Source organism: Dichotomopilus funicola, assembly GCF_033296635.1.
Source record: "Dichotomopilus funicola strain CBS 141.50 unplaced genomic scaffold C8A04scaffold_54, whole genome shotgun sequence".
Classification (NCBI taxonomy): domain Eukaryota; kingdom Fungi; phylum Ascomycota; class Sordariomycetes; order Sordariales; family Chaetomiaceae; genus Dichotomopilus; species Dichotomopilus funicola.
In genome coordinates, this window is record NW_026944075.1 from 65,327 (window position 1) to 92,943 (window position 27,617).

Genomic DNA, 27,617 nt, shown 5'->3' on the forward strand with positions numbered 1-27,617 from the left:
TTCCGTTATCCTTACGGGCATCCCATTACCATCTTACTCTGCTCTCAATTGTCATTACCACACTCTTGCCGCCCTCTGACGATGCTAGTATCTCACAATGTCGAGATGCCGGTATATTCTGTTCGTACTGACGTGTGTAGGGCCGGTAATGAGTGACTGTCTGGGGCCTTTACTACATGGCTGTGTACAGCCAGTGGCCCTGCCCCTGCCCATCGGGCGAAGAAAGGGGGCAGCGTTGTCGCTGTAGTGTTGGTGGGCGTAAGTGCGTCCGCGTGCGCCGCCTTTTTCTTGGGCTCCGGTTTCTTCTTTATTCCCGTCGACGGCACCATCGTGGTAGTGGGACGTGTGGATTGGAGTGCCCGGGCCGGCGTGATCCAAGTCCTTCATTTGACCCGTGCTTCCGCCGTAAATACATGGCACATATCAATGTGGAGATTAGTGCTTCAGTCAAAGCAATCAAGTACATCCATAATTACGTTTACAAGGGGACCGACCTAGCAACGGTTCGTTTTTCAGAGCCTAACGAAGCTGAGGTACACTTGAATTGCCGTTACATTAGCCCTGCGGAGGCTGCTCACTTGCCTGCCCGGACTGCTCAATCGAAAGCTAGCATAGGTACCTGACAACGACGTGCTGTTCTCGATTGTGATTGCATACTGAACCGCCCGGGCGGTAATTACGGCAATCCAGGCCCGTGTTTCGTTTTCCGTTCTGCCTTCATTTCTTTCTCGTTCTCTTTCATTTCATTTTTTCTTTCCTGTTCTGCCCTTATTTTCGGGGCTTGTTGAAGGGTGACATGCGACCCAAGATGTGAACACCTTGTAATTAATTACTTGATTACCTATCCAGGTATGTACCTACTTTCCGTCGTTGAAAGGCAACAATGTGGCATCTTCGTAACATCTCTACTTACAGAAATATCGCAATACAACTACGGTAGACACAAGTGATGCCTCCAAGGCAGGCAAACCAGGGAAGCTATGGCCTCCGTCTCCTTTCTTACATGGTTGTGAGCAAGGTTAGCGAGAGGGATTTTACCATAAGGTTGCGAGGCAGTGGGAGAGTGGGTTAGACTGCACAGAGTCTCGGGATGGAAGGGTATCTCCTTTCAAGCGAGGTGTGCGCACGTGCTATTCTGTGCGTTGCCATCCGATGGAATGTCCCCTGACCTTCCTGAATCTTGCATCCACATAACTAGTTGCTGTGACCCTCGCTTGGTTCCCACGGTTGCTAAAATTCGGGGACGACAGAGACTCAAGTGGAACTATCAGCCATCGACGGACACTGTTATCGATGGGCAACCACCAACAGCCCTATATGGAGGAGCCAGAAGCCGTCCTGTCGGCACTCCCACGTATCACGGAGCATGGGCTCGCCATGGTACTTGAAATTTTAGGGCTCAGTCACTCTATCCCGAAATCACCAGCACTACACGATACCGTCATCATCGCTATCGATTTTGAAGGCATCGATACCATCAAAAGCGGGTTCGCCCAGAAAGACAATAGCCAAGTCGGATTTGCGATTCTCGATACCAAGGACCTTCGCCAGGTCTCACCAGAAAAGCTCGTTTCAACTCTAAACTTTGCTGCGGGATCACCATCGTACATCACGAAAGCATCTAATAAATTTCTCTTTGGAGAGACAATCAGGATTCCATCATCGTCAATGCTACAAACCATTCAATCACACATTCCTCGAGACCGCAACGTGGTACTCGTTGGCCATGGCATTCTGAACGAGCTCCAGGCTTTACGGGCTTTGGGGTTCGAGTTTGAACGGCCACCTTCTAGGATTTTGGATACGTCACGTATTGCCAATGAAGTATTCTAGATCTGGAGCGGCTCTCTCGGCGACCTGCTAGGTGTGTTAGGGTGCCCTTTTAATAGATTACACGTCGCTGGGAACGATGCCAACTTCACTTTAAAGGCTCTTCTCCTTTTAGCAGTGAAGCGGTGTGTCGGTCAAAACCCAGATGACGAGGTATTGGATATCTTACGGGATATCGCAACTTGCCCCGTTCGTCCTTATGTCGACCCTGACATTAAAGCGGCAGAAAAGCGGGAAAAGAGGCTGGAAAGGAGGCGGAAGCACCGGTCCAAGCTATGGAGTAAGGAGAAGCAGGATCAAATCCGTGCTGCTCGGGAAACGAGGCAGCTCGAACAGGGTTTGAATCAACACTTTTCGCCTGGCGGATTTGATTCCCGGTATGAGACGGTTGCTCGTTTGCAAGGGTCTCCGTTGACGAACACCGTATCCTCCCTCCAGCACATAACTAGAGCTGGCCAGCCTGAAAGCCAAAGTCAAAGATTTCTATCCTGGTGTACTAATAAGAGCCATGCCCTGCGCTAGTGAGCTTGTTCTGGCCAACCTTGTGGAATTGCATGCCGTTCTTGTGGCTTTCTGCCCAAGAAATGGGTTCCTACCCGTATCTCCTGCCCATGACCGATATGATTTGGGTAAGGTATTACCCACCCATACCCATCAAGGTAATACACATGGGGGGGTAAGTAATTACATGGGTTCCCGGGGGCTGTCGGCCGCCATTAATTAATCACTGTCCGTTTTCCGAGCACAGCACTGTGGCATTTCCGGAACATATTTACAAAGGTCTCGCCATATAACTGTAGTAGACACACAACGTGCAACACAGGCAGTGCCAAGGAGGACAGGATGACCCAAGACGGGAACGTTGTCAGTCACGCACAATGAGTGCACGGGCCGATCTGATCACGTTGGCATGTAATTACCCCGTAATTAATTCACTCCGTCCCCAATTCGCAAGGCCTTCTCCTCCACAACACACCAGTAACACGACACTGACCATTGGTGACACTTTGATCCAAGATACATCATAACAAATGCCCCGTCGCTTACTCCGCAACTCCAAAGCATGTACGGGCCATGATTCTTATTCTCCATTGATAATTATCCACATTCTTTCCTACGATTGAAGAGCTGACATTCTCAGGTGACTTCTGCCACAAGCGCCGCATCAAATGCCAGGAGAACCCCCTGGACCCAAGCCGATGCCAGAATTGTACGGACTTTGATGTCCGATGCACATACTCGCGGCCGTCCAAACGGGGGACTGGCTCTCTGCACGATGCGGCCCGGCCCGTGCAGCGGCAGCTTACGGATCCGGAATCGCCGCCTCGTGATCGGAGCCGGGTTATTGTGCCCCAAATTCCATCTGGCTTTCGGGATCCGGCGGTCAATCATGACCACCGAGGATTTGGACAGGGCGATGATAGCGCCCAAACCGAGACAGGGTGTGCGGAGCCTCTGAGTCCAGCATGGCGGGAATTCGCGCGATTTGCGACCCCGGTCGTACGGACGCTGCTTGCTGTGTATCATGAAACTGTCTACCCAATGTGAGCAATTCAACCCGTTTCTAGACTACAGCAAAAACGGTTAACCATCAACTGGCAGCTTCCCCTTCTTCGACCCTATCCGCCTGGAGCGCCGACTCAACGCGCTGGAGCACAGCCGAAACCGGGGTTTCTTCTCCTCCATCATGGCCGCCTGCGCGCTATCATTAGCAAGAGTACGAGACGGCGCGCTGGCGTCGTCCCGGCCGCAGCCCGAAGAGCTGGGCGCCATGTGCCCGGAGATGTTCTTTGCGGCCGCGGAAGAAGGACTGCCGAGGAATATCTTGCATTGCAGGGATTTTGACCACCTCCGAGGTTATGCGCTGTTGGCGTTGGCGAGTTTGCAGGATGCCAAATTAAGGGCGATGCAGATGTATATGGGGCACTATTTTACTGTTTTGGCTGTTAATCAGTGGCATGATGAGTCGAATTGGCCGCAGGATATCGGGGCGTCGGAAAGGGAGGAACGGAGGAGATTGGTAAGTCGATCCACCACGGGATAATAACCAAGGGCTGCGCTGATGGACGGGTAGTATTGGTCCATGTACACGCTGGATGTGTACTCGTCCGTTGTCTGGGACGGGTGCATACACTACCAAGAGAGTCACGCAACGGTCGAGTACCCTTCAGGGAGAAACGACACTAATGCCGAAGATCCAAATGATGGGGCTAATTGGTTTGTGGGCTGGAACTTCACCACCGACCTCTACCGGATCCTTGAACATAATCTCAGCATGCTGAGGTCGCGGTCCTCCAGCTTCAATCTCACGGGAGACCGTAATATGGGCGGCAGATCTCTCTCTTTAACCAGTCAAGACCGCGTCAGCCAGCTCTACTCGGCATTACCACCCGTCTTTAAGGAACTCCAGCCTGCTACAGGAGACCCGGCAAGAGACATCTACGGGTTCCAAAGCGCCAACATCCAGGCCACCATGGCGCTCTTGCGGATGGTCTATCTGTCGCTGGAAGAGGGCGCGGATATCGAGACCAAGTGTTCGGTCGTCAGCGACGTCCTTGCGACGTTCCACCAGGTGCCTAAGCCGTACCTCAGGGCCATCAGCACGCCCCTCATCTACCACATCGGCGGCATCGGCACAATTTTGGGATCGGTGATGGAGGGGCGGCTATCTGAGAGCTCCTGCCGGCGGGTGAGAGAGCTGCTGTTGTCCATGGCTGATCTACTCGAGAGTCTCGAGGCGTTTCTGCACCGGAGTGCGGGGGCGGGACAAAGACTTCGGGGGCTAGTGGTGCGTTTGGAGGAGTACATGCAGACCAAAGCTTCTCAGAACCAGGCCGGTGTCGCAGAAGCTGCTGGCCCTGGACCAGCTCTGCAGGAGATTCCCTCCGACGAATGGGGGCAGCCCGGACTGTCGGATTTATCACCCCAGTTTCAGTTGCCTGATGAGTTTCTGGTGGACTGGACCTGGCCATTTTCTATGTCTAACAATTATCTATCTTTTTGAGCATTTTTTTGAGTTAATACAATACCAAACTAACAGGCTACCATTTATTATCAAACGCCTTCCCGTCGACATAGTTCACCATCTCCTTGACCGACTCCAACTTCGCTCTCCCCTCCCCAAACAACATGCCCTTCCGCATCACCGTCCGATAATTCTCCCCCGGGCTAACTTTCCCCAGCACATACGGCCGGCGTGTCTCAACCCGATCCGGCACCGGAATACTCCGCCCAACGACAGCCTCCATCCCCTGCCACGCAAACGTCACAGCCTCCTTGGCACCCCCCGGAATCCCGGCATCATCCAACATAAACATCTTCACCCCGGGCAACTGCTCCTTCATATAATCCGTGATATTCGGATTATACGCCCCCCCGCCACACATAAACACCTCATCCACCTGCCTACCCTTCGGCGCATACCGCCGCCAATGCTCAACAATCGCCTGCGCCGTGATCCGCGTGACCGTCGCAACCACATCATCAGCCGACAACCCCAACTCGGCCCCCTCTGCGATCAAATCATCAGCCAACGTATCCCGGAACACCTCCCGCCCCGTTGTCTTGGGCGGATCCCACTTGAAATACGGAATCCTCTCCAAAAACCGGTCCACCATCCCCTGGTTTACCGTCCCCCTCTTCCCCATCTCCCCGTCCCGGTCATATTCCATCTTCCCGTCGGTATAGTGTCTCACGACGGCATCAATCAACGCGTTGCCGGGGCCGGTATCGAAATCATACGCCCTGTCCGGCCCTTCGGGGGGGATGAAGCATACGTTGGCGATGCCACCGATATTCTGACACGCGCGGAGTTTGGTCGGATGGTGGAGGAGTAGCGCATCGAAGAATGCGATAAGCGGTGCACCCTGGCGACCGGCAGCTTGGTCTGAGATACGGAAATCTGTGACCGTCGTCACACCCGTGCGGGAAGCCATGATCGTCCCCTCGGCCATGGTCAACGCAGATTTGGGAACCCCGGGGGTCTCGGGCATGCTAGCGAGCCAGATCGTTTGACCATGGGACCCGATCGCGTCGAGATCAGTCTTCATGTCCAGGTTGTGGTCGGCACAGAATTGAATAGCGGCGGAAGCGAATGTCTCGCCGAGGTGGACGTTGATTTCGGAGAGGGCGGAGGCCGAGGTGGTGTCGTGCTTGATGAGGTGCAGGACGCGGGCTTTGAGGGAGGCGGGCATGGGGATTTCGCCGTGCTGGAGGAGGGTGAAGTGCATGGGGGAGGAGGGGGTTTCTTGGTGGAAGTGGCAGAGGGCGCAGTCGATGCCGTCCTGGGGGGGGGGGAATGTGTTAGTTTCTGGTGGTTGTAACTTGTTTACAAGGGATGAGAGAGGGTGTTGAACCTAAGGGGGGTGCTTAATTACCATGGATGTCCCGCTGTTCATGCCCAGCACGGTGAGATCGAGTGGCTGTCCGGCCGGTTGGCCATTTTGGGCGGAATGGCCGTTTGCTGTAGCGCTTGGAGCCATTCTGTCGACGATACCTCAAGTTGAGAATGAGCACGAGGTTTGCGTTTAGAGTTGGTGAAGGTGAAGACTTGCACGGCGGATCGGGCCGCTTTTCAACGTCTCAGACGGGACTCTTGTTTAGTCACCCGCACCACGCAAACTACAAAAAGACAACGCCACTTTTAGTAATGTCCATGTTTCCTTCTCGAAACCTGTGGCTTCGGTTTCACCGAATATTCACCTCGGCCGGCTAACCGGTTACACGGCCAAGACACGGTGAGACAGCCGGCAACACGGCTACACGCTAACACGGCTAAGCGGCTACGCGGGCATTTCCTTCTTCCCCATCGCCACTTACTCCACACTCTCAGGTACCGATCCGGATTCTGGGGTTTGGGGTCTAGTTTCTCTGGGGTTTCTCCGGGGCTTCTCTGGGGCGCATCAAAGCCGGGGCTGACTCGCGTGGCAGACATGTTTGTCATGGTATCCGGGGCAGCGGATCAAGGACTAGCTAAGCGACGCGGTTTTAGTGTCAACGCCACGAGGTCGCGGGGGATACATAAACTGGGGATGGTCGTCCGTTTTGACAGACTGTTACCCTCCCATCTCAAATCCAGTGTTGTTGCAGGCGTTCATTTTGCATACTACCGCCATGGGTTACACAACCCTCTGGAAGCGGCTCTCGCCGGTCCAGCTCAACATCGCGATCCAGGCCTTTTCGCTCATCAGCATCTTTTTTGAAGGATACGACCAGGGGGTTATGGGCGGCGTGAATGCCTCGCCGCGGTATGTCACAGAAGTTGGTATTGGTGAACCTAATGGGAAGGTCACGGACACGGTACACCAAGGTGGGATCGTGTCGGTGTATTATGTGGGGTGTATCTTTGGGTGTTTTGCTGGGGGGTGGGCGGCGGATCGGGTTGGGAGGATTAACGGGTGAGTTTCTTTTCTCTAGGTATCCTTCTCTCTTACATGTTGGTTTGCAGTTTCTAATCAAGTAACAACAGCCTCTTCATGGCCTCCGTCTTCGCCCTGATCGGCGGCGCCCTCCAAGCAGCGACCCAATCCAGCGACTTCATCATCGTGGCCCGCGTCATCACCGGGATCGGCACCGGCGCCCTCACCGGCATCACCCCCGTCCTCGTCGCCGAAACCTCCACCGCCACCCACCGCGGCGGCTTTCTCGGCTACGTCTTCATCGCCAACTACCTCGGCATCGCCGTAGCCTACTGGCTCTCCTTCGGCCTAGCCTTCGTCCAAAACGGCTACTCCGACCTCCGCTGGCGTTTCCTCCTCGCCTTCCAGTGCCTGCCCGCCCTGATTCTGCTGGCCGGTATCAAACTCCTCCCCGACAGCCCACGGTATCTCGCGTCTGTCGGCCGTCTCGACGATGCCCGTGAAGTCCTCCACCACATCCGCGGTCCTGACCAACCCGCAGCCGTCGAGCGGGAATTCCTCGAAATCACCGCCGCTACCAAGAACAAAGAATCCCAAAGCGGCTCCTCCCCCCTCCAATTCGCCCGCATCCTCGCCGGCCGCTCCGGCCCCGCACATGCAGGTCAACACTTAGGCCGCCGCGCCTGGCTCTGTCTCGCGCTGCAAATCATGGCGTCCTGGACGGGCATCACAGCCGTCACCGCCTACTCCCCTGTTCTCCTCTCCGCAGCAGGGTACGACGAACTCACGCAAAACGGTCTCGCTGGCGGACTCAGCACGGTGGGTATCCTGGGGACTATCATCTCCGCGCAGATTGTCGATCGCCTCGGGCGGAGGGTGTGTTTAATGGGTGGTGCCGTCGGGTTATTCATCGTCAACCTCATCGCTGCCAGCGTGTACGAAGCAGCCGGGGCGCAGCCGGAGAAGGCAGCGACGTTAGCGCCGGTGGCAGTGGCGATGTTGTTTCTGATGAATTTGTGTTATGCCGCGACGTGGGGGACCGTGGCTTTCCTCGTGCCGACGGAGATGTGGGCGTCGGAGATGAGGGCGCAGGGGAATGGGTTTGGGATTACGGGGTGGGCGATTGGAGTGGGTTGGACGGTGTTGGTGAATCCGGTGATGTTGGGGAAGTTGGGAGGGAGGACGTATTTTTTGTTTGCGGGGTTGAATTTGTTGTGGGTGCCGGTTGTTTATTTGTGTGAGTTTTCTTTTCTCTTTTTTCCCCCCTTTCTCTCCCTTTTCTCGTTCCTCTCTACTTTTGCCGATGAACAAGACAGCGATGAAGCTAACGATCTACAGTCTACCCAGAAACCGCGGGCAGGTCGCTCGAGTCGATCGATGTGTTGTTCTCAACCAGCAAACCGTTTGTGTGGGATATGGAGCGGGCGTATCGGGAACATGGGAATATTCTCCAGCAGCCGACTGGTTCGGCGACCGAGAGCGAGGGGGACAAGGGAGATCTGGTGCATGGCGAGCATGTTTAGTCGGGATTCTGTGTGACTTGATCTGGGAGTTAATTAGTTGGCCTTAGCTAGCATCAGGAGTTGGTCGCCGTTAGTCGAAAAGCGACGAAGCAGAATTGAGCGGATTTCTTCCCGTTTTGCTCCACGTCTTATACGGCACTCATTGTTGTTAAACTCGGGCGCAATACGAGGGATACGAAGGACCATCCAGGCCTCCCACCCGGAGTTAATACCCCCGCATGACTCACCAATCTTGACCCTTAATACCCCGACATCACCCACGCAGAAACCATCAACCATCAACTCGTCAACCCAACATTCACTTCATGCCAAAGCCCGCAACAAAAAATCCAAAATGGACATCTTCACCCCAACAACCATGATCCTCCAATCCCTCGTCTACCTCACCACCTGGCTCCTCACTTCCCTCTACATCAACCACCACGGCCCCTCCACCACCATCGCCCCAATCTTCACCAAATACCACAACCGCATCTACTCCCTCTTCTCCCTCCTCCTCTGCCTCTTCATCCTCTTCATCTCTTTCCAATCCTCCTACCAGGACGGTCTGAATTCCGACGGCCTCGACCTCGACCGCCTAGCCCGCAACACATTCCACCTCTCCAAATTCTACGAATACACCGACATCCTCTCCGTAACCGCCCTACACACCCACCACGCCATCGACCTGCACTTCGCCTTCCACCACCTTACCACCCCTTGGCTGACTTTCATCCGCGTCTTACCCGACGAAAGCTGTGAAGGGTGGAGATGGTTTGCAGCGGCTAATACGGCACATCACGCGTTGATGTATGCTTATTTTGGGGGAGTTGCAGGGCCACGGTATACGGAGAGGCTGAGGAGGGTGTTGAGGTGGACAGGGGAGGGACAGTTGCTGCTTGGGATGGTGGTGGATGTGGGGGTTGTTTGGGGGAGGGTGGTTGGTAAAGGGGAAGGTGTGGAGGGGGTGTGGCGGTTTTTGGTGTCAGGGGGGTTGTTGGGGGTTTATTGGGGGTTGAATCGACGGGAGCTGGGGAGGAGGGATAGGGAGAGGAAGACGGTTAAGGATGAGAGTAAGGAGGGTAAGGAGGAATGAGGGGGGAATGTGTACCTGCGTGCCGTGCTCTCATTACCTCGGGAACTGGCTGAATAGGGTCAGAGAAAAGTGTACTATGCGGAAATGCTGCAGTTTTGCGCTGAGACTGAAGCGACAAGAGAAATTACATCACAGCGCTATGGAGATGGAATTAGGAATTAAAGGGGCGATCTTGTTAGTAAACGAGAGGGATCACAGTTGTGAGATGTAATTAGACTAAAATGGAGCCGCAAGAAGACGGTGTTCTGGACATGGAGATGCACAAAAATATTAGTAACAAGGGAAAGGGCGATAATGTCTTCTCGTCGCCATTACTAAACATGCGTAATTTCATATCCTTATGTGTCCCAATGCTAGACCCTATGCAAACAAAACTCTGATAAATACAATGATAATGATAGCAGTGATAGGTAAGCCTCCGGCTCATCCGCATCTGTCAGCTCTGCCTCTCGGGAACCGTCATGCTAGTCGTTCCCGTTGCCTGGGAACTGCGAGCCGGCGTGCTGCTCTTGGTTGTGGCAGTCTGCGTGGTTTGGTCAGTTACGTTTTTTACGGTTGACATTTTGTATCGCGCGAGATCAAACAAGAGTTACCTACCGATGCTCCCTGTGTCCAATACGAAGGCGAGGAAGACGATGCTGGAGTCGAAGTTCCCCAACCGAATTCTAGACAAGATTAGAATCAACCCCGTCTGTATTTGTTGATGGAGACCATACCGTTACACCGCAACAGCGATGTGTACGGACCATTGGACCGCGAGACGCCCGTATGTTGAAGCAACGCGATAATGTGTTGTTGGGTGGTTCCGTTGTCAGACATACTCGGGTGTGTGTTGCGAGACGCTTAACGATAGCAAGACGGGAACAAGTCGAGGTACGATGACGTAGAGTGGTGCTAGCTGTTGAGTTGAACAAGATCGTGAAGAAAGATGATTTCTGTGTTTCTGTTCTGTATTCTCATCTCCCTGTGCCCAACCCCATAGTATTTATCTCTTTCCTGTCCTCCACCCAACCGACGATCGAAACTATCGTCAGTCGCCCCCCAACCCCGAGATCGGTTGCCCACGCTCCTGAGAAGAAAGAAAAAAACGTTCGATTCCCCCACGAGAAATCCCAAAATACGAGCCGACCGGAACATCGGCCAGCCCAACCCAGCCAACTATGCCCATCCCAGCCCAAAACCAAGCCGATCCCCTCGGTGAGGACGGTGGGCCCAAAAAGACAACGTGACTTTTTTCTCCCGACCTGGCTCTATGATTTACACGATTCGCACGACTTACACCGTTTCCCGCCTGATCGGTTTTCTGGCCCCTTGCATGATTGGCGCATATTTGTTCGCATGCGCCCAACCGATAAGGTGCGTCGGGGCCGGAGATCGGAACAGACGCACGGGAAATGTCAGCAAGGAAGAAAACCAAGGTTATGATTTTTCTTGGAATGACGACTTTGGGGGGCTGAGTTGGGCCGCGGCGGGCGCTTATGGTTGTCGCCTGCTTGAGGATCGGCGTTGTTAACCCTAACCCTCAAAAGCTGTGACGTCACAGGGCCTTCTGATGCTGCTGTGCTGTGGTTTGCTATGGTATCGCAGGACGAATCCGTTTGTTGCCCGTTACTCCCGTGGTTGTGATTTCAGAGCGGACTTACGATGCGTCGTTCAATGTGCGTCATTCTAGAGGCGTCGTCCTGAGAGTTTGTTGAAAAGACTAGCGATGACATCATATGCTTATGCCGCGCGACAAGAGCTGAGGGTCGTGACCCGCGAAGCACACAGCAGCAAGCACCACTGTGCGAGGGAAACTCGTCTGGTGCGATCGTCTTTTGGTATTCTTCAGCATCCGTTGGTGTTTGTCTCGGCTGAGCGTGGTACTAAAACAACGATTCGCGATACAGATCCAGAGCACGTGTGGAAGTCCCTGCATTTCGGGGAAAAACGTCATTCTTCTCACCCTTTCCTCTGGGAGAAATGCGGTCATTTGGGCATGGCAATTGAGAAAATCCGATCCCCACGGCGCTTAAAATCAAGAAAAACCACCCAGTCTGACGGCCGCGACCGGTTAGCCCCTGCCGTATAGGGTGCGTTGAGAGACGGGCCCGCGAGAAATAACTACCTCTCATTGGACTACGCCAACCGATCTGTCCTAACAAGGCAGGCGCCATACCGCCGGACAGAGCAGGGGCGTCAGGGCAACAGAACAAACCCCAGGTTTTGTCCCCAAATCAAGGAACGGGATGAAAATAGGCCAGCGGCCGTTTCTGCCTTGCAGCTGGGTCTCTGGCACCTCAGGTGGTCACATGGGCGTTGCTTGTCGCGGGATTTCTTCGTGATCTGCTGCGTGTCCAAAATCCAGGGGCACCCGCATCTCTCCAACCCCGGATTCTCCCTGTTCTTCTTCTCCTGGGGGATCCTCACTCCCTTGACCCATTGTTCGTTTTCTCTTCCTCGTTTATCTAACTATTTTGTTCCAACTCACCGGACCCTCAAAGAAACCTCCAAGATGGACACCATGTCTCCATGAAAACGGTGATCGACCTGGGGTGAGCGACGGACGCGTCTATTGCTGGGCGCCTCACACCAAGTTGTCAGATCACCTGCTCCTGAATTACTACCGACACCGGCACTGTGCAAGGTGAGTGCCATTCAACGTCGTCTCAATTCATGTGAGAAGTCGGGGATTAATTGAAGATTTTGACAGACCGTGTTGTCGTTAATTACCGTCACGTTTTCTGCATCGAAGAGTCAAGGCCAAGCGGACCGAAAAAGTCAATTGAGTTTCCGCGAGAGACCCCGCACTCGGCCCGTCCCTTGAAGACGCCCATTGTGGTAAGAGAACTCCAGTTAACGTTATCGGGCCACGACGCCCTGTAAGGGTTCCTATTTTGGAACTCACACTTTCTTATCACGAGGTCTCATTTCCGGGGCCTGCGTTTCCGTTCGTCCCTGCTCTGACGAACGTGGATGTTAATTACAGACACGACCCCTCTCTAGTAGGGTTTTACGCCAGCTGCCAGGAAACATTGAGAATAAAAACCCTGTGGTAAGTGATCCATTGCCCATCATCTCACGAGGGCAGTTGCAATCCTACTTTCAACCTCACTTTCAATCTCATTTTCGATCCAATTACCAATTTATATCTTATCTATAACATGGTTACTGAGGGCCACAAGGGACAAAAAACTTGACACTCCATTTTTCGGACAGAGGCCTCCACGCCGCCGTACCGCTCCCCACCCACTGAAACACAACGACAGCCTGGACCCTCAGCGCCCTGACAATCAATTGAGCCCCTGTAATCCGCAACATTAATCCATTGGCCCTCATCCCAGTGGTTCACCAGCCCTGCCCCCCACAGGCAAGAGGTTTCGCATAGGCCGAACTTCCAGAAACCCATACCTCTAGTGAGACAACCAGTGGCGAGAAACTTTCCTGAGGCCGTCAAAATGTGTGCTGCGATGGAATTTGCGCGCATGGCCCAAACCGGCCACGACCAGACTGTGGTGGCGGTTTCCACAGGCGGCCGGTTTGGTGTGCCTGCATCGGTTTCCAGCCGCAATGCTGTTGGCTCATTCATTGATCGGTTTCGTTGGCCGCCATCCGCAAGCCATGATTGGGCCACAGCGTTGCACAAGCCCCTCGTCACTTTTCCCTCAAAGGACGGTTTAAGAGGAGGGCCTCAGTATTATTCAGAGCCGCAGCATCGAAACCTACAGCATCGAAGTCTGCACCATATCAAGAAACCGGCTCTCGCAAAAAGGGCCAGGAATCGTTACTCGCGGCCGACTTCTTCGAACGGACCCAAAACTGCCACCATGGAGTTCTCTGGGAGGGATTTGGCCGACATTCAGCGCGTCGCAGGTCTCCTGAACGTGACGGTGGACGAGTTGCTGCAACAGAGCCGTGTGCATGGCAGGGACACCGCGTCCGCAAGCAGTTCACCTCAGCCATCACCATTACACCGGCCAACCCAACGCCGTTCCCCCCTTTTCCAAGTCAGTAATGCCTTTTCCAGCCCGCTGCAAACGCCTACAGACCTCGATCTCGATTCCTTTGCGCTAGTTAGCCCGGCGATCTCAGCTCTCCGTCTGGGCAGCGCCAGCAGCGACCCATCTGAGTTGGTTCTTCCCTCGCCAGCCGGCCCGCAAGACCAAGGCACCGAAAATGTGATTCTTCTAAATCCCCATACGACCTCGTATGATTGCGATGCGGCGTTGTGGGGTTCTAGCGGCGCTGGTGATCATGACTACACCCTAGACGACAACTTCGCCAACCAGGTCCCAAGAGAGGACGACGCTTCTTACGTATCAGTAGAGGGTATGGACATTTATTCTGAAAACGCCAGTGGTTACATATCTGGGGGTGGCCAGGATATTGCGCCCGAGGATGTGTCGTCAAGCTGGGCCATCGTCTCCTCATCACCAGAACAAGCATCAATGGGCAATGCATCTCCGTCCCTCGAGTCTGTGGACAAACGATATCACAAGATCGCACCGAAGGTTCCGCGGCAAACAGGACCTACACCCGCAAATAACTCCTCACATCGGGTTAAGAAGAAGCGGAGTCCCTACGAGGGTAGTAAGCGGATTGACACGCACCTTACACGCCAGCTTCATGCTTGCGTTCGGTGCCGGATGCAACGAAATAGAGTGAGTGAGAGATCTCATAAAGTACTTCCTCAAGTTGCTAACGGATCTAGTGTATCCCTGACCCTACCAACCCCCGTGGTCCCTGCCTCACCTGTCAACAAAGGACGGTCCGTATGAGCCGACTGCCATGCCTTCGCTATATGGTCACGGACAGCACCCTCTTCCGCACAGGCCTTGATTACATGCCTTTCTACCGCAGTCACCCCATGGTGGGCCCTCACTACGGGGATTTTCATCTCGAACGCCAGTGGACAGACGCTCAACCCAAAATTCTCTGCTTCGGCCAGGTTGGGTCGATGCATATTAAAGTCGAACTGCGGGAGTTCATTCCGGCTGCAAACACGACGGACCTCGACCTTAAGGGCCGCCCAATGTATGCCGTTCCATGGGCCATCGCCGACCCCGATGCTGTCACACAGGCCATTACGGAGTACATCGAACGATCTATTACACAGTACATGGCCGCATACTTGGACGACACGGATCCCCTTGTTTGGAACATTTTCCAGGCCGCGTACAGGGCTTCGGTCTTTCCGGTTCCGGTAGGTCACCGGCGCCGTGCCAGAGCTTGAACCCAACTGCTAACTGGAGGGACAGAACGAAATGCTCAGGAAGACTCTAAGGCTATGGGTAGCGTGCCGGTTTATCGAATCAAAGTGGCGATGCTGGGCCGAAAGTGGCTGGGCGGACAATGAGTTCCAAGCTATGAACCCCAAGGATCCGTTTTACAAGGACTTTGACTCGCCCCCGCCGTACATTGACTACCAGTTCGCCTCCATCATTATCCAGCGGGTGTTGATCCCTTTCAAAAAGGACGTCCTCCGCATCCTCCAGAGCACCTTGAACACGCACAGTCCCAAGGATTGGTTCGCTACCTTCTTAACCTCGTTTATTTTGCTGCAAAACTACGAGATGCAAATGCTCTTCCAAAGGCAATTTGCGAAGCGCAGGCAGTCACAGGTAGGTATTTGATCCGCCAGTACACCACCCCATTCTCACCACTGACGATGAATACTAGGTACAATACCTGGACATGCCGCTCGTCCGGGCGACCAACTCTGGGGCGAAGACCATCCTCGCGCATTTCCATTATTGCTACAAGGGCCAGCAGCTGTTCACGCAGGGATTTGACTGGACTGCTCCGAGGGTCCGCAGGATGGCTCGGTTGGATGCGGAACAAAGCGAGTTCATGTCGCAATGCCGGGACGTGGTGGTTCACAAAGGTAATTACTTGCTCGCCCCTCATCATGTCATCCCGGTATTCGCAAGGCTTGTGACACTTGTGTCGCAGAAGAGAATTTCACTGACCGCGCACAACCTATGCACAGCTCCCTCCTTCCAAGGCATCAACAACAGCGATTTGTACCACGAAAAGTGGTGGTACACCAGCCAACTCTTCGACCATGACTGGACCCCACGCGCGACGCTCGAACATGCCCCGCCGGTTGAATCCGCCGACAGCGTGGTGGCCTGATCGCTTTCCCATTCTACCATCTCGAGGGTCGCATCGATGGGAAAAGGGCGTGTGTCTGTGTGGCACGCAGGCGTCTCTGCCTGTGGAAATTTAAAAAAGGCGCTGCCCCTCACTTTGACCAAGACGGTCTCGACCCCAAGGGCTGGGGCGGATTTGTCGACAAAATCGAGGTTGTCGCCAATGAGGACTATGGCTCTTATCACCCTGCATATGGTGCATTTCGGGATGAGGGGAATGGCCCGGATTGGGAATGGTTCATTGGTGATCTCGGGGCAGCCTGCAGGAAGGCAGAAGGCGCCCCTCCTCCGATCCAACACAACGCGGAGTGGTGAGAAGGGGAAAAAAGAACAGGAGGACCCTGAGGGACCCGCTCGGCAACTTGAGCCGCATCGTGCAGGTTCGCGAATGCGGCACGAACACACGAAGTACTGTTCGGAAGTTTTGGCTTGCGCGTTGCCCCGAGGTGGTGTTGAATCCAAACATTGCTTTGTCTGCGCATCTGGAGCATTTGGTATTTAGTTTTCTCCTTTACAACAAAAGCCAGAACTGGAACTTGGAAGGTCACACACCATTTTGAACGCACCTCGAGCACCTCGACAAACACCGAAAGTCCCCAAGCAACGGGTCTGCACAGAATTGCGTGATGGGCGTGGAAACGGTCTTTCTGGGACAACCAGCACAAGGGGGCTGGGGCAACTTCGAGGTTAAACCAGATCGGAATCCTCAGTACTTTCCAGTTTCACAACAATGGCCGACCGAAATGAATGGCGAGCTGTGCTGGGGGGCAGACTCTTTTACTTCCGAGGACGATTTCACCCTGACGCTGGACGAGGGGGAGCTTCGCGAAATTCGAGCCGGGCTGGAATATTTTAATGGTACAAACACCCATGGGGACATTGTGGTCCGGAACCTGGAGCTGACGGAGCTAGATCTTGAACTTTACGGCAGCGAAGTCACCCCAGACACTTTTCCACTCCCGACACTTGGGCCAAAACTCCGGCAGGTAGCGGTCGATATTCACACGGGGCGGGGTTTTGCGGTGGTTCGTGGGATAGAGCCGGACGATTTCTCACCAGAGGAAAATGTTATCATATTCCTTGGTATCTCGAGCTATATCGGGGCCAGGCGAGGCCGGCAGGACGAAGACGGGAACATGTTAAGTGGGTTTATCCCGACTCTTAGCGTTCGGAGCAGCTGGGCTAACAGATACCAGTGCATATTCGAGATGCCAAACTCTCTACAACGCCGCAAGAAGATCGCCCGACTCGATATTCATCCAGGGCATCGGTAAGAATCCCCAATCATTGTCTGGCCTGACCCAGGCCTAACAAGGCTGACCCTCTAATTAGACCTTCCATTCCGACACTTTTTGCGATATTCTCGCCCTACAGACCCGCAATAACGCTTCCTCCGGTGGCCGCAACCTACTTAGTTCCGCTTGGACCGTCTACAACGCGCTTGCCCGATCCTACCCGCATCTCCGCGAACTCCTCGCCCAGCCGATTTGGTCTTTCGACAGCCGCGGCAAATTCCTACCTTCCTCGACCCGCCCACTGCTACACCACCACGACGAGCGCATCATCCTCAATTTCGCTCGCGAGCCTCTCCTCGGCCTCGATGGGGTCCACCGTGCGGCCGGTCTGCCCCCGCTCAGCGATAACCAACGACACGCGCTGGATACGGTCGAGGCTCTGGCGCGGGAGAATCAAATTGTGCTAGAAGCGCAACGCGGGGATATGTTATTCATCAACAACCACGGGGTCCTCCACTCGCGCGAAGCATTTGAGGACAGCGCAGTATCACCACGGTATTTGGTCCGGATGTGGCTCCAGAGTGAAGAGGAGGGGCTCCGGTGGCGGTTACCAAGGGGGCCGTTGAAGGATGGGAATGCGCGAATCTATGGGGATAATGAGTTGGGGGAGCAATGGAACGTGGTGGACGCGCCGAGGGTGATGTTCCGGTTGAGTGAGCGTTTGACGTCGTAGTCGACGCCTTCTATTTTTGCGGGTTTGCTTTCTTGAGCATTTGCACCATACGGGGTTTTGGAGTTGAACACGGAACGGAGCGGAACGGAAAAGGGGACTGGTCATCGGTCGGGATGGACACCAGACCCAGGCAATCAGAGCCCCCCATTTGCTAACGACACAGATTTAGCTGTGCTATCTGGAGTTTGCTAGACTCGAAATAATCAACACCTTTAATATCAGAAAGGCCTCCAAATGTTTTGTTCCCTATCCTCTCTTTTTTCGATCTTTTCCTCCTTCATTGGTGCTGTGGTGTCTCGCAAACTTCACCCACTGCCTAAATAATTACCCCACCCCACAAACTCAGTCAGCAACAAAAACCCTACAGGGCTGGCTGGGGCCCCGATCGACATCCCGGAATCGGTTCCCTGCAGCAACCCACTCTGCATGCTACAGGGCTAGTTTAGTGCGTTTGTTAGTGACGCGTAGTGTTCGGTGTCCTGCGTGAAGATGGGACCCTGCGTGTCCGTCTCCCCGTTGGGCTTGACTTTGTGGGTGGGAGATTGAAGGTGGGGTGTTGGTACTTCATTCCGTTAACAATCGGACGATGTTAGCGTTGGAGAGAGTATGGTAGATGGGAGTTTCGAGGGTTGGTTTATGCCTTTGCGTAGGTGGTGATAGGAGTCGGGGCTAAGGTACCGATTACCTCCAACCCAAGCCTTCTCTCCCCTGCCTAACTAAATAATAAACAGAAATAACTATTAAAGCAGCACGAAGCCTTGGTTTCTTGGTGGGTTGAATACTATGTACACATTCACCTAACGTGAAGAGTCACAGAAAAGTCCCTGTCTCCCGCCCGGTTGCTCACTGCATTAGGGCGTGCAGCAGCGGGGTGGGGTCCGCGGGACACCCACCCGGGAAAAGGTTGTATTGCGGTTGGTCTCGGCCCTGCAGGTTGTGCGGTTGGAGCCCGCAGGTGGACATCAGGGATCGACCTGACGTTGGGATCGATGATGGAGGGGAAAAGGGGGTTTGGGGACTTTTTGTGGATTTTTGTGAAGGGGGCTTGAGGTGTGTTGGGTACTGTACACGTTGGTTGGGCTGAAGTGGTCTGAAGGACGGAGAACGGCAGAACTGGCAAGTTTGGATGGTTACTAAGAAAAGAACAACAAGAGCTGTGTACCAAGTGCTCACGCTCTGTAAGGTGGCTGCCTAACCTAATTAATCAGTTCCTAAATTATATCTTTTCGACTGAGCTACTCCGAATACCTCTCAACGTCGCGAGCCCAACCCATACTCCGGAAATCCCCGGACTCGAGCGTCTATCCATGCTAGCAGCACACCTGTGACTTACAACCAGGCATCATGGACCTCACCAGCGACATCTTCGCCACCATCCTCAGTCCCCTCGCCGCCTTCCTTCCAGATCCCGACGATCTTACCCCCTCACCGAACAACGAACTACGCAACCCACCACCCCCCAACGACGACCCAACAACAACAGCTCTCACACCCTGGCAAACCTCCCCTCTCAACCCACAATCCCGCCTCGACAGTCTCGATCCCATCATTCAACCACCCACGAACCACTTCGCTTCAGGTACAAACAACCCAGGGTATAAACACCCCCCACCCTGGCAAATCGACGGCGTAGACGCCACCGGCCGGCGCTTCTTCGCCGTCCCGCATTTCGCACTACACCAGCCCCCACTACGGGTTGATGTGTATATCCCCGCCGTCGAAGACTTCCCCCCGTCTTTGCGGGAAGTCCTCAGGCCGGAAAAGGCAATTTGGGGTTCGGATTCCGCTTTGGGGGCGGATGGGTTCGAAATTGGACGGTGGTTGGGGAGGGTTTTATGGTTGTGGGAGGGTCAGCAGCGTAAGGCACAGGATAGGGACGATGGGGAAGTAGGGGGTGGGGGTCTGGAACAGGCATGGTGGAGGTTACCGTTTGGGTCGGTTGTTATGGTGAATTTTGAGGCCTCGTTAGGCGGTGGTGGTGGTGATTATTTGGCGAGAGAAAAAGTGTCGGTCTCGCTTGTACCACGGTATGGCGTGGAACAAGGGATGTTGAGCGTCGAGAAGCTGCGAAAGATCTGGGAAGGGGAGGTGTCTGACGAGGCATGGGAGGCTGTGGAGATTGTGGACTGGGAAAGGCTGCGGTTTCGGCGCCAGGTCCACGATGTGATATCTCTCGTCACGGTAGATGTTGATGGGGCCGAACGGGAACCGGGCGAGAAGCCTGGCAGCAGCAAGGAGGCCGTGTTCAAGTGTGTCCTGCAGGAGCAGCGGTACATGTACAACGAGCTCAAGATGCTGTTGCTGCTGGACCGTCACCCGAATGTCATTTCTCGTGTGGTTGGCGTGGTGACGAAAAGGGGGCGGTTTGGAGCCAAGAGGGGCGTGTGCGGATTGCTTCTGGAGTGGTTTCCGCTTGGATCTCTGAGGGGGATGCTTCTCCGGGATGATTACCACGAAAGGGTGTCAGTGCCTCAGAAGTTGCGATGGGCAACGCAGATCACCGAGGCCTTAATTCACGTCAACAGCCTGGAACACGCAGGCTTCTACTCCGACCTCAAGCCCGACAATCTTGTCTTGAAGAGGGACGGCCACAGCGGGATGTTGGATGCGGTGCTCATCGACCTGGAGCAGCGAGGGGGATGGTTCTCATGGAGTCCGCCCGAGGTGACGTATCTGGAATATCTCGAGGTTCTCGTCAGTGACTCTGGTTTACCTGACGGCGAGCTCAAGAACAGGATTACCGAGCAGCTCAAGGAGTATTACGACGACCCCGAATGGCTACCCGCGCCGAACAACCAACGATACAGCAACGCACAAGGTGGGTTCAGCTCACCGTGGCGGGCTCTGTTGAAGGAGCGGAAGCTTCCAGGATCTCGATCCCGCCGTTTGGAACAGGCCCAGGTTTTCATGCTCGGCAAGTTGTTGTGGTGCATCTTTGAGGGACAGCCGCGGGTCCGATGTGGCCTCGACCATGAGCTCCTACGTGACCCCAGTTTGCACTATGATGCGGAGAGAACTGAGAGAGTCAAGGGCTTTCCGGAATTCAAGCATACTCCGCCTTCTCTCCAACAATTAATCAAGGAATGTACAGCCGGAGCTCAGGAGTGGGACAGCGAGACGACGGCTCTCTCCCCAACGGTATTGCTCTGCAGTGGAAAGCTTTATGCTGGACACTCTGGTTGTACTCCAGACAGCCATGTGAAGGACACCGTAATGGCCGGAAGAGGGTTTTGGGTTGCCCAGCTCGAGCGTGCTCAGGAGTTTCTAAGAGGGCAGCTCTCGCTCCGGGGCAGAACAGAGAGTGGCCAGGGAAATAGGTCGGGGAGCCTGGCCTCGCGAGCGAGTCTTGATCCCTCAGACCAAGTTGAAAGGCGGCCACGCTTTCAGCATGTCCTGGAGACTTTACGTTGTAGGTATTGAGAAGTACCTATTAGCAAGGAAGGTAGCATGCGTATGGGCCCATAGGTTATTGCCCTCGTTATACCATCGCACCTTTCTTTGTTTACAGATCTTAAGCCCGCTAAATTGGGGTCATCAATTAATTATCACATGCCGTTCTTTCACCGGCCTAGATTTGCCCTGCGACTTCCCAAACTATACCACAACTTACCATCTCGACGAGACACAAGGTTCGCCGAGGGTTCCTTCTCAACATGCCTTTAACCCCACAGGACTCGTGGGCTATTCGGTGCTATCTTATATTTCTCTGCGATCTAACCCTGGCATCTTGCTCACAGGTTCATTAATTATCCCAATCAATACATTGTTATTTTTGTATTCTCTTCACCGTTACCAGCACAGAAGAATCACCGCCCTATTCACCTATTCACGGTTCTCAGCCCCCGAATGGCCGTCTCTTGTTGTCAAACCTACCCCTTCCCATTACGTCCAACATGGCCCCAACCGATGACCCTAAAGAAGAACCCCCTTATCGCTTCATGATACCCCTGCCGCGCGAGGAGCAAAGGCTGCCGCCAACCCCGGAGGCATGTTCGTGCGATCTCTCCAAACTCCTATACCATGTCTACTCGGGATTGCCGATATTTTCACGAGATATGTTGCAGAATATCGCGCGGCAGCTGGAATGCATCCTTCGCTTTCCGTTGAATCCGCAAGCGCCTGGGGGTGGGCCGGTAGTCCACATCCCCGACTTACGTAGGGACATGGTCCGTTGGGAGCTGGAGACCGGTGCCGTGACGGGGGGTCAGTCACGAGTGTAAATAATGAGACATTCCGAGGCATTGCTTGTCATCTGTGATTATCGCTGACAGGAAGCAACAGCGGAGAACCACACCTCCAGTACTGCGGTATCGCCACCCTGATGCGACCAGGGAACATACAGAACTCTCCGCGCATTGCGATGTGCCCCATCCGCGTGGCGTACTCGATACAGCCGATTTTAGAGTTATGGCTGGGGCCATCGGCCGCCCAAGAAGCAACCGCAAAGGAGACCTTTAAGAACGAAGTTAGTGCATGGCAACGGACGCGAGCCTGCAAACACCTCCAATCCCTTTTCAGGGGCCGACGGATGCCCAAGATTACCAAGATCGTTGCCATCGGCCTGCCTCCCATTATGCGCCAGCCGACGCATGAAATGTTCGTACGCCCGACTAAAGTACATGCTCTAATCATTGCGATCCGGGACGTTCTCCTACGATGTGGCCATGGCTACAAGAAGGACCAAGAACTCCCGCCGCCATTGTACGACCAAATCAAAAGAGGGCCCCCGGGCCCTCATGGTGGCGGCTCCGAAGGTGATTTACCTGCGAACAGCCGCAGTCCAAGCCCCGATAGTACCGAGGACCCCACAAACACTCCAGGTCTGCCTACAGTTATCAGACTGTGGCGCGAGCGGTTGTATAGTCAACCCATCGTCGATGGACCTATCAGCCCTCAAGAGGCCACCCCCAGCAGCAATAGTAACGACAATGCCGCCAACTCAGCTACTAGCGCAAACGACAATAACGCACAAGGAGATCAAGCACGCCAGAACGACTCCCAGGGACGGATGAATTGCTTCGTGCAAAACCCATTATACTCCGAGTCCGACGAACGGTTCCTGGCCGCCGTAGGGATCACCGTGGTCCCGGACCCTTGGGGGTTCCTAGAGATCGACGACACGACGCTGGTGATTTCCCTCGATCCACTCCTACCAGTGCGCGAGATTGTTTCCGATATAGCGATGCCTGCTGTTTTTCTTTGCAACACTGCTACATGGCCGCAACGGGACGTGGACATACGGGAGTGGATCAATTCCCAACAATATTAGTATGGTGTCCCGGCTCCTCACCCCCCCCCGTGACCGGCAGGTGCTAAACGCTCTCCTTTACGCAGCCCCGATCCCGTAACGCCTGGTTTCATATCGATGCTAAGCGAGCATTACGCTCCGGGCATCTCCGCAGACCTCGTAGGACCCGACGGGGTGTTTCCACATGCGAGTATCTACATTCGAAACTTTACGGATACAGCTGGGCCAAATAATTAACACGCCCAGAACTGAGCCTTGGTGGTGAAGGATTATCAAAGCGGGCCGAAGATAATCAGAGGCAAGGAAAACCTTTTGTTATTATAATTAAGCCCCTGGTAGGATATATCTCACAGCGTTGAGTTCCAGTTGCAACGGAGTCTATCAGCGAAACTCAGGTTATCAATAATGACAACGTGCAATTCCTTAATTACGTGGCATCTGTCAACATCGCACCCCTTGGCCCAGGGTTCGACTCAGAAATGTGACGAGTTTGACACTTTCGAGTGACGACTGATTCAGTAAAAGTGAGGTAGGTCACTTGACATCAATTCAGCTTTCCCTCAGCGACCAGAGCGTTAACATTTCCGCAGACTTCAAGGCATCACAAGGAGCAGCACATAATCATGCAACAAAAACTTGTTAATTAGGAGCTCATGCATGATTTTAATTCAGCCACTATCAAAGCACCTCCCCTTTCTAATTCCGAAGTCACCCGCATTCCTCCACAACAAGCCTAGAATCCAACGAACTGACCTCCTTGCGTCCAGCGTGATGACATCAGAGCACCGTCGATCAGGCGGTCAATCCGATGCGGTACTGGGTTAAAAGAGACCGGTGTCCTGTTGTTCGCCTATGCCCCCCCGGCCCCAATCCCTCACAAGGATGACGGGTAACATCATTGCACTAAGTGCTCAGTCCGCTAACATATTGTCCTCACTGGGGAAGAAGGGGGAGTTGAAGAGCTCCTCACCTTTGAAGCATCGTCAGTGATGAAGAACCAGTGGCCCATCAAGTCACAACTCTGATGGGTAAGACGAAGTGGATGGTAAACCACCAGACTCTGAGACGATCAGACTGTCGTTTAAATTCTGTTAAGAGTGATGTGAATGTTATTGCGACGAAGTGGGAATTTGATCCAGTTGGAAGATTAGAATGGGGTCCAGTGGAGTGTCGGAGATTTCAGGGGCACAAAAAGGGTAAACGAGACAGGAGTGGTCACTTCAGTTAAAGAACAGGGCATTGATACCTAACGTGACCCATTCTTGGTCTTTTACTAAATTATTCCCTGCTTTTTATCAAGATCTTGTTCCGCAGCCCCCTCCGCCAGTACAGTGACCTGTCGTTGCTCAAACCAAATCACTCTTTCCATCAACCTCGTACGTTATAAACGGCATCCCCTTAGGAACTTCCTTCCACTGCTGCTCCTCATCAAGAAGCGCCCGACACTCTGCCCACGCCTCACGCACCTTGGCCGCGCGAACTCCACTCCTCGGCTTGATCACAACTGGGAACGGTCTCGGCTGCACAAGAAAGCCACCCACCAAGTCATCCTGATCGGGCAGTACCTCCTTTCCATCGGCGTCCGTCGCGGGTCGGATGTCGAATGCCCACATCAGACGGGCAATGACAAGAAACATGGACCGGTCGACTACGTGCATCCCTTCGCAGACACGTCTCCCGACCCCAAAGCTGAAGTGATCACGCTTGGATACGTCGGGACTCTGGGTTGACTCGGTGGAGTTCTTGAAGTCGTCGATATAACGAGACGGGTCGAAGACACGAGGGTTGGGATGTCTCTTTTCGTCCATGTGGACGGTCCTGTTATTCGTCAGATCTGTGTCAAGAACAATAAAAAAGAGAAAATAAAGCGGAAAGGTTTATTCACGTACCAAACATTATAAACCACGCTGGCCCCCTTGGGAATGTGATACCCCATGTACTCATCATCCCGAATGACACTGTGTGGCACACCCAGAATGGCAGTCGGCATCCACCGCAGGTTTTCCTTGACACAAGCCCGGATATACTGCGCGTCCGGGTTCTCCATGTCTTTGGCGGTGGGAAATCTGTTGCCGCAGACTTTGTCGATTGCTTCTTGGGCCTTCTTCTGAGCTTCGGGGTACAGAACTAGAGCTTGGATCAAGCCGACGAGAGTCGAAGCTGTCGTATCTGAACTGGCTTCTAGCGCTGTACCGCCTATCATGGCGCAGAGTTTGTCTGTCCATCCCTCGACATCTTGAGCTTGGACTAGACCGACGCAAAAACATGGCTGTTGTGTTTTTTTTTTTCTCAGTTAGACTCTTGGACTGTATCCAACAAAACAAATGGTCATACCTTAGCAGTCCCCCGTTCCACCTTCTTCTTCGCCTCCTGCCACAGCCCCATGTTCAAGGACAAAGTAAACTCCCCCAACGACAACGCATGATGATACAACGGCCTAATAAAAGTCGGCAGCGACCGCAGTATAGGATACGCATCGAGCAGTGCCGCGGCCGCCGCTCCAGTAACAAGAGCCCAGTCCTCAATGCTCTTATACAACTGGAGAAGTCTTGGGTCGTCGATCCTGGCTGTCCGGAATCCATAGATGATTTGGGTGCTTAGGGAGTTGGTGTACCGGCGGATGTGGTCGAATACAAGGTTCGGTTCGTCCAAGATGGCCACCATCATTGAGGTGCTTTCTAGGTCTTGGTAGGGCACGTATGACTTGGATGCTCCCACGCGCAGTAGGCTGTGGAAGAGTTTGCGGATGCGACGCCAGGTTTCTCCGTACTCCTGTTTTTTTTTTTTGTTTAGGTCATTGGCATCGGCATATGTTTGTTAAAAGAGTGAATTGGGGAATGGTGGAAATCTAATTACCATGAGAAGCATGCGCATCCCCCCGCTTGCCAGCGTACTGCTGATGTACATATCCGGTCTCGACGAGTAAATCCCACTTCTCTTATCAAGCAAGTCCTTGATCGCCGTATCGGAAGACAGCACAATCATGACCTGGGTGCCGATAATGAGGGAGTAAACCGGCCCGTATTCCTCCGCCCATTTCTTGAATTGTACGTGACCGTTTTTGGAGGGCATCTGATGGAGATTGCCGAGGATGGGAAGGGTAGGCGGCCCGGGGGGGTAGCCTTTGGGTCTTCGGCCGACATCCTTCAATTTGAGGACGAAGACGAGAACCGCGATCCACGCGAAAGTAACATACCACGGTGACCCCATGGTGGATTTGGTTGGGAGGGTCAGTTGGACGGTGAATGAGTCCAAGAAGTAATTATGAGGAGTGAGAAACTGTTTATCACAGGTAACAAGTTAACCTGATTTATGATCCAACCTCCCCCACTTGACCTTAACTACCTCTTAATTGTGTACCCATCTTTTCAACGGTCGGCATTGGAGGGGGCGTGCCGATTCTCCATCAAGTCAACAGGAGACACACATGCGGCCAGCCAAGCGGTCAGCTTGACGCTCGAAAATCATTGCTTCTTCCATGGCCCCCTCCCGCTGGAATCGGGAAGCGAGGGTGGTAGTGGATGTCCGGCTAATGTAGGCCCCCTGCTTTAGTTTTTTGATGCCAAAGGCTCTGGTCCGATTGGGCCAAACCCAAGTCTTCGCTTGCAGGGCTGATGAACAGCGACACCATGCTAGACTGTTTCTGTCAAAGTTGAGGGACTAGTGAATGATTCAAATGCAGCGTCAACTACATGTGTATGTAGCGCGGGGTCGTTCGACTAGGGATGTTTCAGGAGCTCCAGGTAAACCTGGCGAATGAAATCATCATCTCTCCAAACTCTTATCCCAATGTTTTCAGGGTGGCGTGCATCGCGAGTGATGTCGAAACCGGTGATGGTGCTGAGCTTCGGCGCAAGGTGGTGGTTCAAAACGTGTGATTATGAATAAAAAGAGTCTGAATCATGAAACTACGGTAGTTAGGTAATTACGTGATTATTACGATGCGGTGCTCTTCGTCCCGTCGTGAACATACATCACTTGACGGTTTGGGAAAGCAGGTTTTCTTCTTAGTCAAAAATGTAATAACACAACAAAAGAATCTCATCAAATTACTTTAAACCCTAATTATGATATATCAAAATCATCGCATCCTTCACCTACGCCATTCTGTTATGTCAACCTCGGTAGGAACAGCACCATATCAAGTCATTCCTAACTGTATTTCCCGACCTGCAGTGACAAAAAGCCGTTCCTACACGGATTCAACTACTCAAAGACCAATTCCTCAGTTCCTTCGTCCATCCAGCATAAACGCACGGCTTCCACATCGTCGCAATCCATATAACACGGCCCGACCACTCTCCATCGACCCTCTTCACCCGGCCGAATGGCATATGGCCATTTCCCGCCACGTAAGAGCGCAATTCGGTCACCCACACAGCACGTGGACGGAGTGAGGCAAAGGCACTGGTAGCGTGTCATGGTCAGACGCAAGCCGAAGTTCATGCTGACCAAATTCTGGATGAAATAGGTGGCATCGTCGTT

General features: G+C 53.7%; 8 protein-coding genes across 8 annotated transcripts; 6 read left to right on the forward strand and 2 right to left on the reverse strand.

Annotated features, from left to right (window-relative positions):
- Nucleotides 1-2,861: 2,861 nt before the first annotated feature.
- C8A04DRAFT_38862 (uncharacterized protein) lies at nucleotides 2,862-4,834 on the forward strand (the record flags this gene model as incomplete). The annotated part of the gene is made up of 4 exons (XM_062784370.1): nucleotides 2,862-2,895; nucleotides 2,972-3,374; nucleotides 3,433-3,850; nucleotides 3,905-4,834. 4 exons carry the CDS (start codon nucleotides 2,862-2,864, stop codon nucleotides 4,832-4,834), a joined length of 1,785 nt encoding a protein of 594 aa, XP_062635070.1.
- Nucleotides 4,835-4,871: 37 nt separating this feature from the next.
- On the reverse strand, nucleotides 4,872-6,311 carry C8A04DRAFT_38863 (Anhydro-N-acetylmuramic acid kinase; the record flags this gene model as incomplete). Its single annotated transcript, XM_062784371.1, has 2 exons — nucleotides 4,872-6,113; nucleotides 6,207-6,311. 2 exons carry the CDS (start codon nucleotides 6,309-6,311, stop codon nucleotides 4,872-4,874), a joined length of 1,347 nt encoding a protein of 448 aa, XP_062635071.1.
- Nucleotides 6,312-6,942: 631 nt separating this feature from the next.
- C8A04DRAFT_13875 (general substrate transporter) lies at nucleotides 6,943-8,710 on the forward strand (the record flags this gene model as incomplete). The annotated part of the gene is made up of 3 exons (XM_062777886.1): nucleotides 6,943-7,226; nucleotides 7,298-8,424; nucleotides 8,526-8,710. 3 exons carry the CDS (start codon nucleotides 6,943-6,945, stop codon nucleotides 8,708-8,710), a joined length of 1,596 nt encoding a protein of 531 aa, XP_062635072.1.
- A 358-nt stretch (nucleotides 8,711-9,068) lies between these two features.
- On the forward strand, nucleotides 9,069-9,785 carry C8A04DRAFT_38865 (uncharacterized protein; the record flags this gene model as incomplete). The annotated part of the gene is made up of 1 exon (XM_062784372.1): nucleotides 9,069-9,785. The coding sequence occupies one exon, from the start codon at nucleotides 9,069-9,071 to the stop codon at nucleotides 9,783-9,785; it is 717 nt and encodes a 238-aa protein (XP_062635073.1).
- A 3,806-nt stretch (nucleotides 9,786-13,591) lies between these two features.
- On the forward strand, nucleotides 13,592-17,884 carry C8A04DRAFT_38866 (uncharacterized protein; the record flags this gene model as incomplete). Its single annotated transcript, XM_062784373.1, has 7 exons — nucleotides 13,592-14,425; nucleotides 14,476-14,967; nucleotides 15,023-15,385; nucleotides 15,537-15,638; nucleotides 16,534-17,059; nucleotides 17,113-17,186; nucleotides 17,249-17,884. The coding sequence occupies 7 exons, from the start codon at nucleotides 13,592-13,594 to the stop codon at nucleotides 17,882-17,884; spliced, it is 3,027 nt and encodes a 1,008-aa protein (XP_062635074.1).
- A 1,944-nt stretch (nucleotides 17,885-19,828) lies between these two features.
- Nucleotides 19,829-21,304, forward strand: C8A04DRAFT_38867 (uncharacterized protein; the record flags this gene model as incomplete). Its single annotated transcript, XM_062784374.1, has 2 exons — nucleotides 19,829-20,578; nucleotides 20,609-21,304. The coding sequence occupies 2 exons, from the start codon at nucleotides 19,829-19,831 to the stop codon at nucleotides 21,302-21,304; spliced, it is 1,446 nt and encodes a 481-aa protein (XP_062635075.1).
- A 473-nt stretch (nucleotides 21,305-21,777) lies between these two features.
- Nucleotides 21,778-23,153, forward strand: C8A04DRAFT_30694 (uncharacterized protein; the record flags this gene model as incomplete). The annotated part of the gene is made up of 2 exons (XM_062781479.1): nucleotides 21,778-22,100; nucleotides 22,166-23,153. The coding sequence occupies 2 exons, from the start codon at nucleotides 21,778-21,780 to the stop codon at nucleotides 23,151-23,153; spliced, it is 1,311 nt and encodes a 436-aa protein (XP_062635076.1).
- Nucleotides 23,154-24,478: 1,325 nt separating this feature from the next.
- C8A04DRAFT_30695 (O-methylsterigmatocystin oxidoreductase) lies at nucleotides 24,479-26,342 on the reverse strand (the record flags this gene model as incomplete). Its single annotated transcript, XM_062781480.1, has 4 exons — nucleotides 24,479-24,950; nucleotides 25,022-25,401; nucleotides 25,467-25,904; nucleotides 25,989-26,342. 4 exons carry the CDS (start codon nucleotides 26,340-26,342, stop codon nucleotides 24,479-24,481), a joined length of 1,644 nt encoding a protein of 547 aa, XP_062635077.1.
- Between the last annotated feature and the right edge of the window lie 1,275 nt (nucleotides 26,343-27,617).